The sequence below is a fragment of the Hyla sarda genome, chromosome 2 (assembly GCF_029499605.1).
Source record: "Hyla sarda isolate aHylSar1 chromosome 2, aHylSar1.hap1, whole genome shotgun sequence".
NCBI classification, from domain to species: Eukaryota; Metazoa; Chordata; class Amphibia; order Anura; family Hylidae; genus Hyla; species Hyla sarda.
In genome coordinates, this window is record NC_079190.1 from 313,974,413 (window position 1) to 313,992,449 (window position 18,037).

General features: G+C 44.8%; 1 protein-coding gene across 6 annotated transcripts in view; it reads left to right on the plus strand.

The window, feature by feature from the left end:
* Positions 1-18,037, plus strand: part of PARL (presenilin associated rhomboid like) — a 258,743-nt gene that overhangs the window by 232,026 nt on the left and 8,680 nt on the right. For 5 of the 6 annotated variants that reach the window (XM_056557710.1, XM_056557712.1, XM_056557713.1 and 2 more), the window contains one exon: positions 9,700-9,797. The exons of the other annotated variant lie outside the window; for it this stretch is intronic. In XM_056557710.1, the coding sequence (XP_056413685.1) occupies positions 9,700-9,797 (98 nt within the window). The remainder of the gene's footprint in view (positions 1-9,699; positions 9,798-18,037) is intronic. 6 annotated transcript variants of the gene reach the window in all.

An 18,037-nucleotide genomic window follows, 5' to 3' on the forward strand; every position in this document is an offset into this window, starting at 1 on the left:
AATTTTTATTCATTCTTACTTTTGTCAGTTTCAGGGAGTGTTGTGTTTTTTTGTGTTTAAATGGGCACTGTCACATTCAAAAACTTTTTATATGTTGTACAACTTGACAAAACATTAACCTTTTTTTAAATACTTCATACGAAAATGTTATTTCCTTTGTATAGAAATCATGGCTTATAAAGTCATGGCTTTGTGCAAGCTGAAGCACAGATATGGACAAGTAAGTGTTCTCCTCTGTGCTCTCTCCTGTCCTATCAGACAGGAGAAAGCACAGAGGAGTGTTAGCTCACCTGTAAGCTGACCCCTGATTAGTTTATATGGGCTTGATAAATCTACTTGTGAGCACTGACAGATGCTTTTCCATACACGTCATCATAAAAAGCATTGCCATTTTGATTTTACAGTGTGTAAATATAGCCTTAAAGCGCAACTGTCATGAACTTTTACTGCAATAACCTGCACACAGCATGTGGTTTGTATAACAACCTTTCTACCTAATAGTTCCCGGCTTTTATTACCCTAAAAAAGGCTTTTTATGAAAGCCACGGACAGTCGAGTAGGCGTGGAGCGAGGTCCGCGATGCCCCGCCCCCTGACTGTAATTCAGCGCTGGGACTCTGCGTGCCGCTGCGTATAATGCTTGCGAGCGCTCACTCCCCCACTGAACGCTCGCTCCCGCTGCTGTCTTTCTACTCAGGGCGCCTGCACAGTGCGCCCTGAGTAGAAAGACGGCAGAGGGAGCGAGCGCTCGCAAGCATTATACGCAGCGGCGGGCACATTAGAAGAAATGAACGGCGCATGCACTGGGACCTGTGTGTCAATCACACAGAGTCCCAGCGCTGAATTACAGTCGGTGTGCGTGGCTGGCGGTGGGGCATCGCAGACATCGCGCCACGCCTACCCGAAGATTCGAAATTAGCAAATGATGTGCCCATTCACAAAAAAAATAGTAGAGAGAAATCAGGCAACTATAGGCCAGTAAGCCTCACATCATTAGTGAGAAAATGAATGGAAACCATACTTATATGATTGTGAAACATCTTAAAGGAGATATGCAACATAGAACTTTTATGTCCCCCTGTGCCCAGGCTGCAAAAACAAATAAAACAAACTTTAACACATCTTCCTACGTTCCACCATTGCTCTGGTATCGGCGTTCCGTTCCTCTGGTGCTGCTGGTTTCTTGAGCTCAAAACGTTAAGCCTCGGCCGGTGATAGGCTGAGCGCACTGTCATGTAAGAAGCCGGCCAGAGCTCCTTACATGACAGTGCGCTCATCCTATCACCGGCCGAGGCGGGACTTCGCTGCCGCTGCTGACCGCAGCGTGACTGCAGCGTGACATTTTGACACTGACCCACATAATACATATCAATAAACTGCAGTTTTTGAGCATGGACTCTCATATTGTTGAATGAAGTATGCAGTAGCTGAGTGACAGACAACAGAAGGTTGTAGTCAATAGAGTTAAGGTGTACCTGTCACCAAATAAAACTTTTATTATAGTGTTCCTTGTGTAATTAGCAGACACTTTCCCATTCACTTGCTTTTAAAATTATCAACATAAATATGTTTAAATGTAATAGAAAAAATGTCCGCTAGGTGGCTCTGTTCTGGTCCCTGCCACATTTAATACAGTGAGTTTGGTCTCCTCCCGGCCTGACAGGAGACCAAACTCAGGAAGTGCTTCTCTATGCACTGAGCTTGATTGACAACTGCACATAGCCTCACCAAAAGCTGAACAGACTGAAAGCTACACAGAGCCTAACTGAAAGCTACACAGAGCCTCAATGAAAGCTGCACAGAGCCTCGCTGAAAGCTACACAGAGACTGAGGTCTTTTATTCATCACAGTGCTACAAAGATGTAAGGGTGTAAAGTGGTCCCCCAGCAGGCTTCAGTGATGTCATGCCTGCTGGGGAACACCCACTTTCTCCTTATGGAAAATTTGAGCAAGAAGAATAGTAAGATACAGAGCTTTTAAAAGCTCTCAAATTTTTTAAAGGTGGGAGGGTAGTTAGGAGTAGTTAGGAAACATAGCTTGAGTTAGTTTAGAAAAGTTTCTTTGGTGACAGGTACTCTTTAATTCTGAGTAAGGTGTTGTTATCACTGGGGTACCTCAGTGACCTGTACAAGGAACAAGTTTATTTTATATGTTTATTAGTGATATTTCAGAGGGCAAATGATTTAGGTAAACTATAAAAATGGTCAGAACTCTGGAAACTGACATTTAATGTGGATAATTGCAAGATAATGCACCTTGGGTGTAAAAACCCAAGGGCAGAAAGTAGAATATTTGATACAGTCCTAACCTCATTATCAGAGGAAAGGGATTTAGGGGTCATTATTTCAGAAGACTTAAAGGTAGGCAGACAATATCATAGAAACGCATGGAGCAGTCCTGCCAGGCTAGGGGTATAAGATGAAAGATGAAGAATAGAATATTAAAGAGATAGTAGATGAAGAGTTGTGTCAAATATTAAACATTTATTAGATTACATTAATTACAATAGTTTCATAGTGAGGTCCTCGGCAGGGCCCTTGCTTCGGACGACACACAAATAATATTAACCATGTATAAAAAAAATGAGTAAAATACAATTGGGGCTAATATTGCACTAGAGGGATATATGGGACAGAAGGTGTCAAGCAATAGTCCAGGGGATGACGGTGACCTATCTCTGTGGATGATAGGTAATGAAAGTAATAGTCTTGTAATAGTCATATAGCATACATAACGCTGATAGGGTTAATCTACAGTAGTTTTGGCATTCTGCAGCGCTGTAGGTTTTCAGAAATTAGACCACTTTCCCTGTCTGCGCAGGGTTTGCTTTAAATAGATGCGCGTAATAGCGCTGCAGGCGTATCAGGTTATATACAGTTGTGCAAGATGCGCTCTTCTATACCCGAGCGGCACGGGACAAAATACAAGAAGAGGTCAATGAAGAACGGGCACTATGTGCCTCTTACCGAATTCGAATAAGCATGTCAGCGCTGGAGGTCCTCCGGTGCCTGCCCTCTGTGACCCGACAGCATGGGAAAACAGGAGCAGGAGAGGGATGGAGGTCCGTGAGATGCCGTTGCTGGCTGTAGCGCTGGGAGCTGGTGCTGTCTGCGGCTGACCAGCGGTGACTGTTCCGGACTCTGCTGTGGTAATAGAATGCTCTGATGTGTCCCAGTCTCTGAGCAAGTAAGCAGTCTGTACCAGACGTGTTTCAGGGAGCCACATCCCCTTTTTCAATGGTAGGGATAAAAGACACAAATAAAAAGGGGACGTGGCTCCCCGAAACGCAGACAGCACCGGCTCCCAGCGCTACAGCCAGCAACGGCATCTCACACCGGACCTCCAACCCTCTCCTGCTCCTGTTTCCCCATGCTGCCGGGTCACAGAGGGCAGGCACCGGAGGACCTCCAGCACTGACATGTGCATTCAAATTCAGAGGAGCCGGTAAGAGGCACATAGTGCCCGTTCTTCATTGACCTCTTCTTGTATTTTGTCCCTGTGCCGCCGGGGTATAGAAGAGCGCATCTTACACAACTGTATATAACCTGATACGCCTGCAGCGCTATTACGCGCATCTTTTTAAAGCAAACCCTGCGCAGACAGGGAAAGTGGTCTAATTTCTGGAAGCCTACAGTGCCGCAGAGCGCCAAAACTACTGTGGTTTAACCATATCAGCGTTATGTATGCTATGTGACTATTACAAGACTATTACTTTCATTACCTATCATCCACAGAGATAGGTCACTGTCTTCCCCTGGATTATTGCTTGACACCTTCTGTCCCATATATCCCTCTAGTGCAATATTATCCCCAATTGTATTTTACTCATTTTTTTATATATAGTGTAAAGGGTTTCACTCTGGGATTGTCCTTTGCTGTAGCCAAAGGACACGTTTTTCCACAATAAACCGGCAAACAGCGAGTCCTTTCTGCAATTCTGGCTCCTCGCCAGGTTTATTAAACGGGGTGCAGGATAAACAAAATAAACAAAACATAATAATAACTCCTAGGCCGTCTTGCCACTCACTACACATGTAGCATGCCCTGACTAATAACTGATGGCCTTTTCCCTGCCAGTTTAAACACAATAAGTCCTGCAGTCTTATAAGACACAGTTCACATTTGAACATAAAGTCCCATTCGTACAGCCACCTGCTATATGTTACAGGAGCCGCGTCTCTCACTCCGGGAGTCCACGCTTGTGTCCTCAGCAGCCCTTGCTGTGCCCGCCTGGCACTGGACACTGTGTCTCCCCCCTATAACAGCCACTTCTGTCTAGGGGAGAGCCCAGATTATTCTGTTTCTCTTGCTTTTAAGGACCCTTCCCCTTTCTGCTGCCTCATTGATTAGTCCACAGGTGGAGATTTCTGCAGGATCAGTGTGGGAAATGCACCCTTTCCTTGCCAAACCCCTAGCCTGGCAGGACTGCTTCATTTATGTGTTTGTAGCATTTTTGGCACATTGGGTGGGTGCAACGCAGTATCCTCAGCCTGGGTTTTATGTTTTATGTAGAGCTCCCAATCCTGCATTTTTTTTTTGTATTTAGACAATATCATAGATCAGCAGGAAATGCTAGCAGAATGCTTGGGTGTATAGGGAGAATTATCAGCAGTAGAAAGAGAGAAGTGCTCATGCAGCTGTACAGAACACTGGTGAGACCTCACTTGGAGTATTGTGGCAGTACTGGAGACCGTATCTTCAGAAGGATATAGATACATCAGAGAGAGCTCAGAGAAGAGCTACTAAACTAGTTCATGGATTTTAGTATAAAACTTACTATTGAAGGTTTGAGGATCTTAACATGTATAACTTGAAAGAAAGACGAGACAGAGGGGATATAATAGAAACTTTTTAATACATAATCAACACGGTAAGAGAGGAGGGTATATTTAAAAGAAGTACTACTAAGAGGAAACATAGTTTTAAATTACAGTGGTCTCTCAAGTTACAATATTAATCGGTTGCAGGATGACCATTGTATGTTGAAACCATTGTATCTTGAGACCATAACTCTATGAAATCCTGGTAATTGGTTCTGAAGCCATCAAAAAGTCATCCAAAAATAGATAACTAATATAGATAAAGCAAGTCATATACAGTGGGGATCAAAAGTTTGGGCTCCCCAGGTAAAAATTTGTATTAATGTAAATAAAGAAGCCAAGGAAATATGGAAACATCTCCAAAAGGCATCAAATTACAGATTAGACATGATTATAATATGTCTACAAAAGTTAGATTTTATTTCCATCATTTACACTTTCAAAATAACAGAAAACAAAAAAATGGTGTCTCCAAAAGTTTGGGCACCCTGCACAGTTAATATCTTGTACGGCCCCCTTTGGCAAGTATCACAGCTTGTAAACGCTTTTTGTAGCCAGCCAAGAATCTTTCAATTCTTGTTTGAGGTATCTTTTCCCATTCTTCCTTACAAAAGTCTTCCAGTTCTTTGAGATTTCTGGGCTGTCTGTCACACACTGCTCTTTTAAGGTCTATCCATAGATTTTCAATTATGTTGAGGTCAGGAGATTGTGAAGGCCATGGCAGAACCTTCAGTTTACGCCTCTTGATGTAATCCCCCATGGATTTTGAGGTGTGTTTAGGATCATTATCCATTTGTAGATGCCATCCTCTCTCTAACTTCAGCTTTTTCACAGATGGCATCAAGTTAGCATCCAAAATTTGCAGAAATTTTATTGAATCCATTTTTCCTTCTACTCGTGACATGTTCCCTGTGCCACTGGCTGCAATACAACCCCAAAGCATGATTGATCCACCCCCATGCTTAACAGTTGGACAGAGGTTCTTTTCATTAAATTCTGTTCCCCTTCTTCTCCAAACGTACCTTTGCTCATTCCGGACAAAAAGTTCAACTTTAAAGGGGTACTCCACTGGAAAACATTTTCTTTTAAATCAATCGGTGCCAGAAAGTTAAACAGATTTGTAAATGACTTCTATTAAAAAAATGTAACCCTTCCAGTACTTATCAGCTGCTGTATAATACACAGGAAGTTCTTTTCTTTTTGAATTTCCTTTCTGCCTGACCACAAGTGCTCTCTGCTGACACCTCTGTCAACTTCAGGAACTGTCCAGAGCAGGAGCAAATCCCCAAAGCAAACCTCTTTTGCTCTGGGCAGTTCCTGACGTTGACAGAGGTGTCAGCAGAGAGCACTTGTGGTCAGGCAGAAAAGAAAAGCCTGTGTATCATACAGCAGCTAATATGTACTGGAAGGATTGGGATTTTTTTTAATAGGAGTAATTTGCAAATCTTTTTAACTTTCTGACACCAGTTAATTTAAAAGAAAATGTTTTCCAGTGGCGTACCCCTTTAACCTCATCGGTCCACAGAACTTGTTTCCAAAATGCATCAGGCTTGTCTATATGTTCATTTGCAAAGTTCAAACGCTGATTTTTGTGGTGAGGACGTAGAAGAGGTTTTCTTCTGATGACTCTTCCATTAAGACCATATTTGTACAAGAATCTCTTTATAGTGGAATAGTGTACCACAACTCCAGTGTCTGCCAGATGTTTCTGGAGGGATTGTGCAGTCAAACGTGGGTTTTGAATAGTTTTTCTCACAATCCTGCGAGCTGTTCTGTCTGATATTTTTCTTGGTCTTCCAGATCTTGCTTTAACTTCCACTGTTCCTGATGACTGCAATTTCTTAATTACATTCTGAACAGAGGATATTGACATCTGAAAACGTTTTGATATCTTCTTATAGCCTTCTCCAGCTTTGTGAGCGTCAACTATTTTCAGTTTCAGATTTCTAGACAACTGCTTAAAAGAACCCATGGTGCTGATTGTTGGGGCAAGGTCAGATGAGTCTCGACATTTAAAACCTTTGAGATTGACATCACCTGGTCTTCCCAGATGATGATTGAGAACAACCCATGACACTGGCTGGTCTCAGCTTTGCAAAGGGGGCAGTGCATGCTATAAATTCTACAGGGTGCCCAAACTTTTGCAGATGCCATTTTTTTGTTTTCTGTTATTTTGAAAGTGTAAATGATGGAAATAAAATCTAACTTTTGTTGACATTATAAGAATGTCTAATCTGTAATTTGATGCCTTTTGGAGATTTTTCCTTCTTTCCTTGGCTTCTTTATGCACATTAATACACATTTTTACCTGGGGTGCCCAAACTTTCGATCCCCACTGTAAAAGTAAGAAAGAGCTGCTGGGAGCTGTAAATCACTGTCTATGTAGAGGACAGGAGCTTCTTCAGGGTCCTGTACAGTACACACAATGTCCTAAAAAAAAAAAGTCAAATGAAGCTGTCCTTACTTGTTGTCCAAAGGAGCAGCTAACTGTGGCATGGGTTAAGAGTAGTACAGAACATGCAGTACCTTTCTGTACTGTAGGGAGGTGCTACCAGGCAGGAATTCAGGGCATACGCTTAAGTAATACAGTTGTTTTACCAGTGAATGCCCATTCCAATTGGTCAGTTCTTCCAGCCATTGCCATGTTTCGCAGGTCTGGACTGTCCGTAGCATTGTATGTCGAGTATGGTTTCAAGGTATAATGGTCCAGAAAAGACCATTGTATGAAGGAAAAAAAATTGTATGTTGAGGCTATTTTAATTTGCATGCATGATTCACAACCAATTTAAAAAACTCGTGTGAACAGGGAGGGATGCATTGCTATAGAGGGTTGCCACTCTCCCTCACTTGCATTGCAAAAGAAAAAAACTGAAAACTAGGCAGCCCAACTACCTAATACATGGGTAGATGCTGCTACAGCAGCATGCACCCATGTATTAGGTAGTTGTGCTGGCTATTTTTCTGTGTCTTTTCTTTTTGGACAAAGGTTTAAAAGTAATATCAAGAAGTATTATTTTACTGGGAGAGTAGTGGATGCATGAACTAGCCTTCCTGCAGAAGTGGTAGCTGGCAATACAGTAAAGGAGTTTAAGCATGCATGGGATAGACCTAATACAATCCTTAATATAAGATGGGGCTACGGACTATCAATAGTATTCAGAATATTGGGCAGAGATGGGGCGAATGTTTTTCATCTGCTGACACATTTTATGTTTTTGTTTCTATATTGTATGGAACCATCCACACAGGATAAGAATGCCATTTAGCACACCTTTCCCTTACTGGAGACAATCTGTGGTCTACATGGGACCTGATAGGTTCTCTTTTATCAAACAATAAGTAACTAGGGATGTCCCAATACCATTTTTTTAAGACTGAGTACGAGTACCGATACTTTAATTCTAGTACTCGCCGATACCAAGTACGAGTACTTTTATTTTAAAGGTAATCTGATCCCAGGGTGACCCGGTCTCTGGCGCTGCTTACCGTGCTGATATGTGGGTTCCTGTTGTGTGCAATGGAGGCAGCTGCTGTAGTATGAGCCAAGATTTCTCTCTTCTCCATTGGACAGAACAGGGAATTTGCATTGGCGGCAAGACCGATGTCTCCGGAGCGATTGCACTGACGTTCACATGGTGAGCAGCGGTAGAATCCGGGTCACCTGCACTATCTACCTATAAATTCAAGTTAGTGCAGGTGACTCTGCTGTAAGATTGCCTTTAATAGTAGGTAGTATCCCCTTGTTGGTAGTATAGATAGTTGCAGATATTAGTAGCAGCCCCCCTGTAGACCACAGCCCCACCTTGTAGACAGAGCCCCCCTCTTGTAGACTGCACCCCTCTTGTCCCCCTTGTAGACAGCAGCCCCCCCCCCCCCTTTGTAGACAGTGCTCCCTCTTGTCCCCCTTGGAGACAGCAGGCCCCATCCCCTTGTAGACAGCAGCCCCCCCCCCCCCTTGTAGACTGCAGGCTCCATACCCTTGTAGAGAGCAGGCCCCATACCCTTGTAGAGAGCAGGCCCCATACCCTTGTAGAGAGCAGGCCCCATACCCTTGTAGAGAGCAGGCCCCATCCCCTTGTAGACAGCAGGCCCCCCCCCCCCGCTTATAGACAGCCGCCCCCCCTTATAGACAGCAGGCCCCCCCTACAGACAGCAGCCCCCTCCTATGTAGACAGCACTCCCTCCTGTCCCCCTTGTAGACAGCAGTCCCCCCCTTTGTAGATAGTGCTCCCTCTTGTCCCCCTTGTTGACAGCAGGCTCCATCCCCTTGTTGACAGCAGGCCCCATCCCCTTGTAGACAGCAGGTCCCCCCTTATAGACAGCAGGCCCCATCCCCTTGTAGACAGCAGGCCCCCCCTTACAGACAGCAGCCCCCCCCTTATAGACAGCAGGCCCCATCCCCTTGTAGACAGCAGGCCCCATCCCCTTGTAGACAGCAGCCCCCCCCCCCCCCTTATAGACAGCAGCTCCCCCTCCTCCTCTTCTTGTAGGCAGTGCTCACCTGCGGCTGTCGATCTCCCGATTGCATCATGGCGTCCTGTGGAGGAGCATGGGACATACATGTCCCTCTGCTTCCTCCATAGCGTTACGCTGGGCGCAGGGGAGGAGAAGTGACGTGTGTCACATGCTCCTCCATAGGATGCCATGATGCAATCGGGAGAACGGGACAGCGGAGCGGGCCGCACAGCAGCAGGTATCGGACATTGTATCGGGGACATTAAACGAGTCCCCGATACCATGCAAATGCCGAGTATCGGGACATCCCTATAAGTAACTATTGTGATCATGTAATTTACGTAAAGCTTAGATTGTTAGTAACGTAACAAAGTGAGTATTTCAGTTTACTGTCTCATATATTATCTGCTGGTTGTCCTACGTAGGCTCTCAAGGTTATAATTTCTTTGGATTCCATGGGTTTACTACTGGGCTGGAATTTTTTTGACCATGCAGCTCATCTTGGAGGGGCCCTATTAGGAATGTAAGTATATTGCTTTATTTTGGTGTATTTATTTATTTATTTATTTATTTTTTAACCTATATTTGTTTCTGTAAAATTAGAAACTTATTTTAATCAATCTGATTATATCTAACAAAAAAATCTAGCTCTTTGTTGCAGAAACCAATTTTAATTGTTTGTGTTAATATAATTATTATGTTTATTGCCTTGCATGTGTTAATTTGGTTAAAATTTACTTGGACAGACATTTGTTGGTGGCTCTAAAGTAAAATGTTTTGTGAACCACTACGTTCTGCATATAGCTGCTGCATGCTGAGAACCCACGGGTGTGAGGTGATCTGCGCACACGGGATCTTAGCACATAACTACATGCAGAAGAGTGTAAGTGTGAATATTTATTAGGGGCAGGAATCAGAAATTAGCCAAGAAGAACTACTAATGCACCTTAGGGCTAAGAAACGCCCAAGAGCTTAATTTACATATTGGAATTTTAACAATATATGGGAACAGTGGAACCTAGGGAAATTAAGTAAAATCTATTTTGATCAGCAACACCTGTATTAATGGACAGTATCAGCTGGTTATTGCAGGTGATGCTGCTGACAGATTACCTTTAAATATTATATTATTATATTATATTAAAAATATATACCGTATATATATATTAGCCATTTTCAGTTTCACCTAAGACCCCTCAGCTGGTTCAAGTGTGTTACTTGCTAACGTTTTTGTACAAGTATCCACTAATATATCTGTATTTAAAAAAAAAAAATGTTCAGGAAAAAATAAATAAAAAATAAGTGTCAGTTTGTCTTGCCAGTATGACTTGCCAAGTTGGCTATTAAAGATGAACAAGCTGAGCCCCAAGAACCTGGATTCCATCTGAATTTCAGGGGGACCATGGCTTGCAGATCTTTCAAACATTGCCAAGTTCGGTTCATGCGTTTTGGCACCTACAGGAGAGGAGGAAGTACTGGGACAGTGAGATGACATCAGGGTATACCCAGAATACTTTGCAGCTACCACATGACCCCCGGTTATGCAATCATTTGTGACTCCCAGGCCAGTAGGACAAAGCACAGGGGTAGGTTTTAGACACTGATAAAGCCCCATGTACTGCAAGCAGCCACCATTTTGGAGAGGGGAACACAGAATACTGAAAGCCTTCACAAATTCTAATCCATACAATTCAACATAAAGCTGAGCACAGCATTAATCTGTAGTCTGATCTCAGACAGAGACCTTTTGTCCTATCCCTACCTGCAAAAGTCTGTTGGTGCTCTACAAATCCCAGCAAGTAATGATCCAGCCCGTAAAAAAAACTCACATACAAATATATAGCAAACTGGGCAAAGCAGTTGGCTGATCTGTATTTTTGCAATACATATTAAAAGTGTGACAAACGCAGCATAACTGTCTAAAATGCCGTTGGGTTTAATCACACAAAGTTAATTTAAAGTCTAACATAACAACGCAAGCGTTAAAAGCGTTAGAATTGAACACAGGACTTACGGTTTCGGCGCAGGCATGTGAGGAGCACAGAGACAGAGCTCCTGCACACCAGACCCCATACCCGCACCATACTGGCTGTCGTGTGCAGTACTCACGCCCGGCACATCAGTGTGGGTCCCGGGAAGCAGCGGGGCAGCCGTCACAGCATTGTCCCGTTCCTGACAGCTCCGGAACCCAGCTTCTCTACATGGCCTCTTCTGGTCTCCTCGGGAAGGCGCCATCTTGGAGCAGCACACAGTGCTGACTGCACAGAACACCTGTACCCGATAGCCCAGCGCTAGGAGGTAACGGGCAGGGGATTTGAGCGTTGCAAGGTACGGCATTCTCTATAACTTGCAGTCTCATAGTCTACGCTACAGTAAGGATCAGGCCTATATCTCTACAGACCCCACGTGGCCATTGCCTTCATAGCGTGCCTGGCTGTTTCCAGGGCAGACCCACTGCTCTCCAAGCCTCCCAGGTGCTACAGTTTGCCAGGGGCATTGCCCACTATTGCCCTGTTGTGCCCAGTGCCCTCTCTCTTCCCGCCGACATAACTTTGTTTGGAGAGACAATTCCACCAGTTGCCACCCAGCTTTTTATACCTCTGCAGACCTCCCATCATACTCCACAGAAGGGGGTTTGTACCTACACCATATCCCTTAGCACTTAACTACACCTGGTGATATGGAGCGCTTTTTTAACAAAGGGCCCAACCGAACGGACTCGCCTGCTGTGGCGCGTCCTTCCACCCTGGCAACAGTCTCAAGTTCTATACCTGTCCAGGCTGGACAGAACCCAATGGCAGCCATGGAAGTTGCCAACAGTCAGTTCCTGTTTACTCCCGTGGATGGGACTTTGGCTCCGGCTGTGCCTCACTGTGCCCCACTTCCGCCCTTGGCGGATGCCACTCATGTCTCTATCCACCCCTATGGATCTCCAAACATTAGCGGCAGCTTTGGTCAAGTTGATCACCCCTACTATATAATTGACACTTGAGACCACTATGCGCTTTACGCTAACACAGCTTCAGACAGATCTGGGTGCTCAGATCGGTTGTTTGGATAAGGCAGAATGGAGAATTATCGCTTTGGAGCATGAGAATAGTGGTCTTGCCCTCGACTCCACCAGACTGAAACTGATCTCTGTTATGTAAGCGAGAAACTTGAAGATCTGGAAAATCGTTCCAGCCAGAACAATGCTGAAATGTCCTGCCCGAGGCAAGTCATCCTGAAGTTGCTGACTACAAGGACAAGGTGGAGATTCTCCGGGCTTACCGTAGGCGTGCTACTCCGCTCACTTTCCATAACAAGAAAGTGCTGATTTGTGAAGATTTTTCCACTGATGTTGCCAAGCGGAGGAGGACCTATGCCAAAATCTGCATGGAACTGTTTAAGGCGAAGAAACGTTTTCAACTCCAGTATCCTGCTACATTGAAAGTGTTTTGTCCAGATTAATCATTTTCTTCTTACCTGACTCCTGCTTCCGCAGAGGCGGCCTTGCAAGATCTGAGGGAACCGGCTCTTCGCCCCCGATCTCCTCCTAGTCGCTCACAATCTACCGAGGGGCCGGGGTGAACCTGCTTCTCATTTATGTAGATGTCGAGGGAGACACCAGGAAGCATAAGAAGTCAGCGGGATGGCGCAGCCTGAGCAGGAGCAGTAAATCGTACTCTCCAGACTGAGTATCTTTTATATATGCCATGCTGTTTTTTTCTAGCTGGAGGGTCTGAAGTCATCTGATGATTCTGTCCACACTGTTTTTAAGGGACAAGAGTATATGGGCTTTATGGGGCTCGCTGAGTATCTCCCCTGTTGTATATGTATTACTGTTCCTTACTAAGCTGTGGGTTCTCAGTACATAGGAGTGTAGTTGTCTGAGTATTCTCCAATGTTGGTTGTTCCTCTTATGTTATGGTTAGTACATGGGGGCCGGGGTTTTCTTGCGCAGTTATTTTCAGCTCAACGCTCCCGCGTATACTGTTCCTGACTTTCTCCGGGGCCTCTCCTCCTTCTACTGACCCGTGTTCTGGGTGCCTCTTTATTTCACTATCATACGGGCCCTTGTACTTGGTAACCTGGTATGCTGGGGGTCTGGGGTGGGAGCTCTGGTTTCCACATATGCCTGAAAAAAAGTCCTCCACCCGATTGATGGATGCCTGTACCACACCTCAGGTGTTGGCCTATTGTAGGATTTACTTGTTTGTTCCCCTGTTTTGTTTCCGGTTCTATTGAATAGTTTTTTATGTTATGGTTTTCCTCAGCCCCCCCCCCCCCCCCCCCTGTCTGCGCCCTCTTTAACTGTATGACATACCTGTAGTCTCCTCTCTCCCTTGAGTCATCCATTCCCTACGTTCCCTCTCCTCCCTACCCGGTCTCATCCCCCCTCCCCCGTCTGTTGTCTGCTATGTCTCCTTCCTCTCATTTGTTCATCGATCATTGGTATGCCCTTCCATCCCCTTTAGCCCCCCAGGGGATATTGGTCTGTCATGTGTAGGATTATTACTTGCAATGTTAAGGGGCTGTGCTCCCCTCTGAAACAGATGAAAATTCTGCGTTTTCTGTAATGACTGCGTCCAGATATAGTCCTCCTCCAAGAGACACAGGGTTCTCCCTCCTTTCCTAACACAAACAGGCTTTCAAGATGCGTGGTGTCACCTCCACCCGGATGGTCGTGAGTACACGCTTTTCTCACACATTCACAGTTCTTGGTCTCGCATTGACTATTTTCAGGTCAGTCCCGTTATGCTCTCGTCTGGGCGCTGTGGACGTCCAGGATTTAGTCATTTCGGATCATGCTCCAGTGGTTCTGGAGCTCCTGCCATTGTGTCCCAAAGTTTCAATTTTCTTGTGGCGGTTTCCGTCCTATCTTATGAAAGATGAATGTTTCCTGTGTCTTCTCAGGGGTTGATGACTGGAATTCCAGACTGACAATGCACCACATAGAGACAATCCCACTCTTTATTGGGAAATGGTGAAAGTGGTACTGAGGAGTAAGATCCTGTCCTATAGCAACACGATCAAACGTAAAATTCTGGAGTGTCATGCAACAGATAGCGCAGCTTTGGCGGAAGCGTACTCTCCCTTTCTTGACTCCCCCACCCCGGCCCATAAACTTAAATGGCAGGAGGCAAAGTCCTCTTATGAACTTTGGTTGGACAGAAGAGAGTGGATATATAGATCTCACTTTGAGGCTGACTTGTTTTGGCATGGCAACAAGGGGGGTTGCCTTTTAGCATGGGTGGCAAATGGGTCCCGTGCGCCTATTTATGTTTTAGCACTGCGGGATCCAACGGGGCTAGTTAAAACTGAGCCGTACTCTGTGAATGCTGTTTTGAGCTCCTATTATGCTGCTGTCATTTTCTGCAAAAATACATACCCCAGGTATTTTATCAGCTTCCCTTACTCTAGCGAAAGGCATGCACCAGGGATGCCCTCTGTCGCCCTTACTATTTGATTTGGCGATTGAGCCTATAACACGCCTTCTGGTTTCCGCTGATCTCTATAGGAGCATTAAAGGAGCAGTCCAGTGGTGACTCAGTGGTGAGCAACTTATCTCCTATCCTAAGGATAGGGGATAAGTTGCAGATCGCAGGGAGTCCGACCGCTGGGGCCCCCTGCGATCTCCTGTACGGAGCCCCGACAGCCCGCGGGAAGGGGGTGTGTCGACCTCCGCACGAGGCGGCGGCCAACACGCCCCCTCAATACAACTCTATGGTAGAGCCGAAGCGCTGTCTTCGGCAATCTCCGGCTCTGCCATTGAGATGTATTGAGGGGGCGTGTCGGCCGCCGCTTCGTGCGGGAGTCGACACCCGCTATCTGGGCCGAGAGCCGGGGCCCCGTACAGAGAGATCGCAGGGGGCCCCAGCGGTCGGACCCCCCGCGATCTCAAACTTATCCCCTATCCTTAGGATAGGGGATAAGTTTTTCACCACTGGACTACCCCTTTAATGTGGGTGCACAGGAGTAGAAGCTGTTGATGTTTGCGGATAATGTCCTTTTGTATTTCAGTAACCCGAGGGAGGCTGTCCCTAGACTTCTTGAATTTTTATCGTCGCTGGGGGTTTCACGGGATACAAAGTCAATGCTTCTAAAAGTATGCACTTTTAGCCCCTGCTAGGTGGCTTCCTGATGCCCTGGGTGTGGAGTTATGTTCCGGTATTGGGAAAACACCTGATACGCTTTATTCACTTAATTGTGTCCCCCTCTTTAAGTGCATTTTTGCAGAGTTGAAGCATTGGGAGCCTTTACGGTTATCCTTCCTAGTGTGCTGTCATCTAGTCAAGATGATAAGTTTCCCATGCCTTTTTTATCCCCTACAGACGCTACCACTGCTACTCAAAAACAAGGATGCTAAACACCTTAATTCTGCCTTCCAGCGCTTTCTCTGGCTGGGTAGACGCCCCGTATAGCTTTTCAAAAACTAATGCTGTGTAATTTCCCGAATGTGCGAGGCTAAAATCTGGCTTGTTTGTTCCGAATTGCCCTAGACTGGCTTCATGACTCCTCCTACTTCTCCAATCCTGGGGTGGAGGCGGCTCTGGCCGCGCCGTGGTCCCTGAGGGTGTTTCTACATACTGCTTGTGCCAGACTGCCGGGTGAGATCAAAGGCTCGGCACTGCTCCGTGACACGATAGTATCTTGGAGGGAGGTGAGGAAGGTGTTTGGCCTCCCATTCCTCCTGTCCAAAAGAATGCCCTTGCTTCATCATGCAGAGTTCCCACAGGGTACGTCGTCCTCCTGGTTACAGTTATGGGTGGCTAAAGGGGTTACAATAGTGGGTTCCCTTATGCAGTGTGAGGATCGTAGATGGCTTCGCACGTTTGGGGTCCCTCACTTCCATATACCGTATGCCAATCAGGTTTATTCCTTTTGCTCCTCCAGACTTAGGGATCTATAATGCAGGATGAGCCTACGCATTCCCTAGATGACACTGTAGGTGATGCACCCTGCAGGGCGTCGATTTCTGAGCTCTACTTAGCTCTTCGCAATGGCTTTTTAAAAATCAACCCTAAACGACAGTTTCGTACATGGGAAAGGTGGAGAAGGAATGATGACATCACCAACGTCATTTTGACGTGATGGGAGGTGGTGCATAGGAATGTTATTAATGAGAGATGGAGGGAGACTTACTTTAGGGTTGCTCATTCCGCTTTATACGGTTTTAATATTTTGCTCTCTCCTACCTTCCCTAACAGGATCACTAAGTACCCCAAATACAAATTTTTGTCATGGGATCTGGGAATGCCCTTCCACGGCCGCGTACTGGTGATTGATACAGTCCTACATATGGGATCATTGGCGGGTGCGGATTCTGTTCACGCCTCAAATCCCACGGTTTCTCCATATTGTCCTTTTAGTGGCATTGTGGAGTCTTTTTGCCAAATTGTTAGACTCTGTTACTCCAGATTTGCCGATTTCTCAACTGAAGACTTTTTTGACGGTGGACAGACTAGATGCCGAATGGCATAGTGATTCGGGCACTAAATGCTTTTTTCAGAAATGGAAATCTTTTATTGTAACTCACATTGACTCTCAGAGGATAGTGGAAATTGTTTGCCCATTTCGGTATACTACCTGGTACTGTTGAAGCTCTGAGGGGTTCCCTGGGAGCTTTGCGCTTACCAGATGCTTAGTTTGTCCTTCTTGTCTCATCTTCGCATTGATGACACTTCACCCTCTTCCAAATTATTATGCAAATTATATTTTTCTTATTTACCTAAATAATTGATGTAAATAACAGTCAGCATAATTCTCATGTTATCAACTATTAAAGAGTACAATTAAATTTTTATTGAACAAACCTAATGATAAGTCATTTTTTAAGCATAAAAAACTTACAATGCACTGTTCCAAATTATTACACACCGTAAGTTTCAAAACACTTTATAGGTTGTAAAGAACTGAAAATTGTCATTTGTTGTGTTTGCAGCATATTTACTGAAATCAAAAAAAGCTATTTCAATCAAACTTTTAACAACATTTTAACTTTCTAAACATTTTAGCAGGTCACGTTACATTTTAACCCCTAATTTGATAGCAGCTTCACAAGTCTTTCATCCATTGAACTTGTTAGTTTTTGGACAGTTTCTGCTTGAATTTGCTTGCATGAGCCTCCCAGAGTCGTTGTTTGGATGTAAACTGCCTCCCACCCTCATAGATCTTTTGCTTGAGGATGCTTCAAAGGTTTTCAATAGGATTAAGGTCAGGGGAGGATGGAGGGTACACCATGACTTTCTCTGCTTTTATCCCGTTTAACATGATTTTTATTGTTTTAATTTTTTTCAAAGAATTAAACAAAAGGAACATTTCAACAATTAATTTGGAATGTAATATAGAACAAATTAATATATATTCATCCATAGAAGACAGTGGGGTTTATTTACTAACAGTGGAGTGTAGGTTTCTTAGTGGGTTTTGATTTCCAACTGGTATTTTCCCAAGGTATTTACTAAGGTTTCCCTACATTTTGCACTTTTCCCTAAGTTTTGCCTTTTTTTTTTAAGACTGTACTGATCTGTCGGGTTTTCCTCATCTCAAATCCACCAAATTTTCATTTGGAAACCATAGTAAATATGTTGGGATGTTTCAAAACTGTCGGGGCCACGCTCCTTTTGTCGGGACCACGGCCACTTTATCCTGTGGCCACGCCCCCTTTCGGGTTTTTCTTGTAAAATGGAGGGTTTGGGGTTTTTTTGGTCACAAATTGTGTTGCATGGGATGTGCGACACAATTTGGGCACAAAACCCGACAAAAAAAGAGTCGGGATCA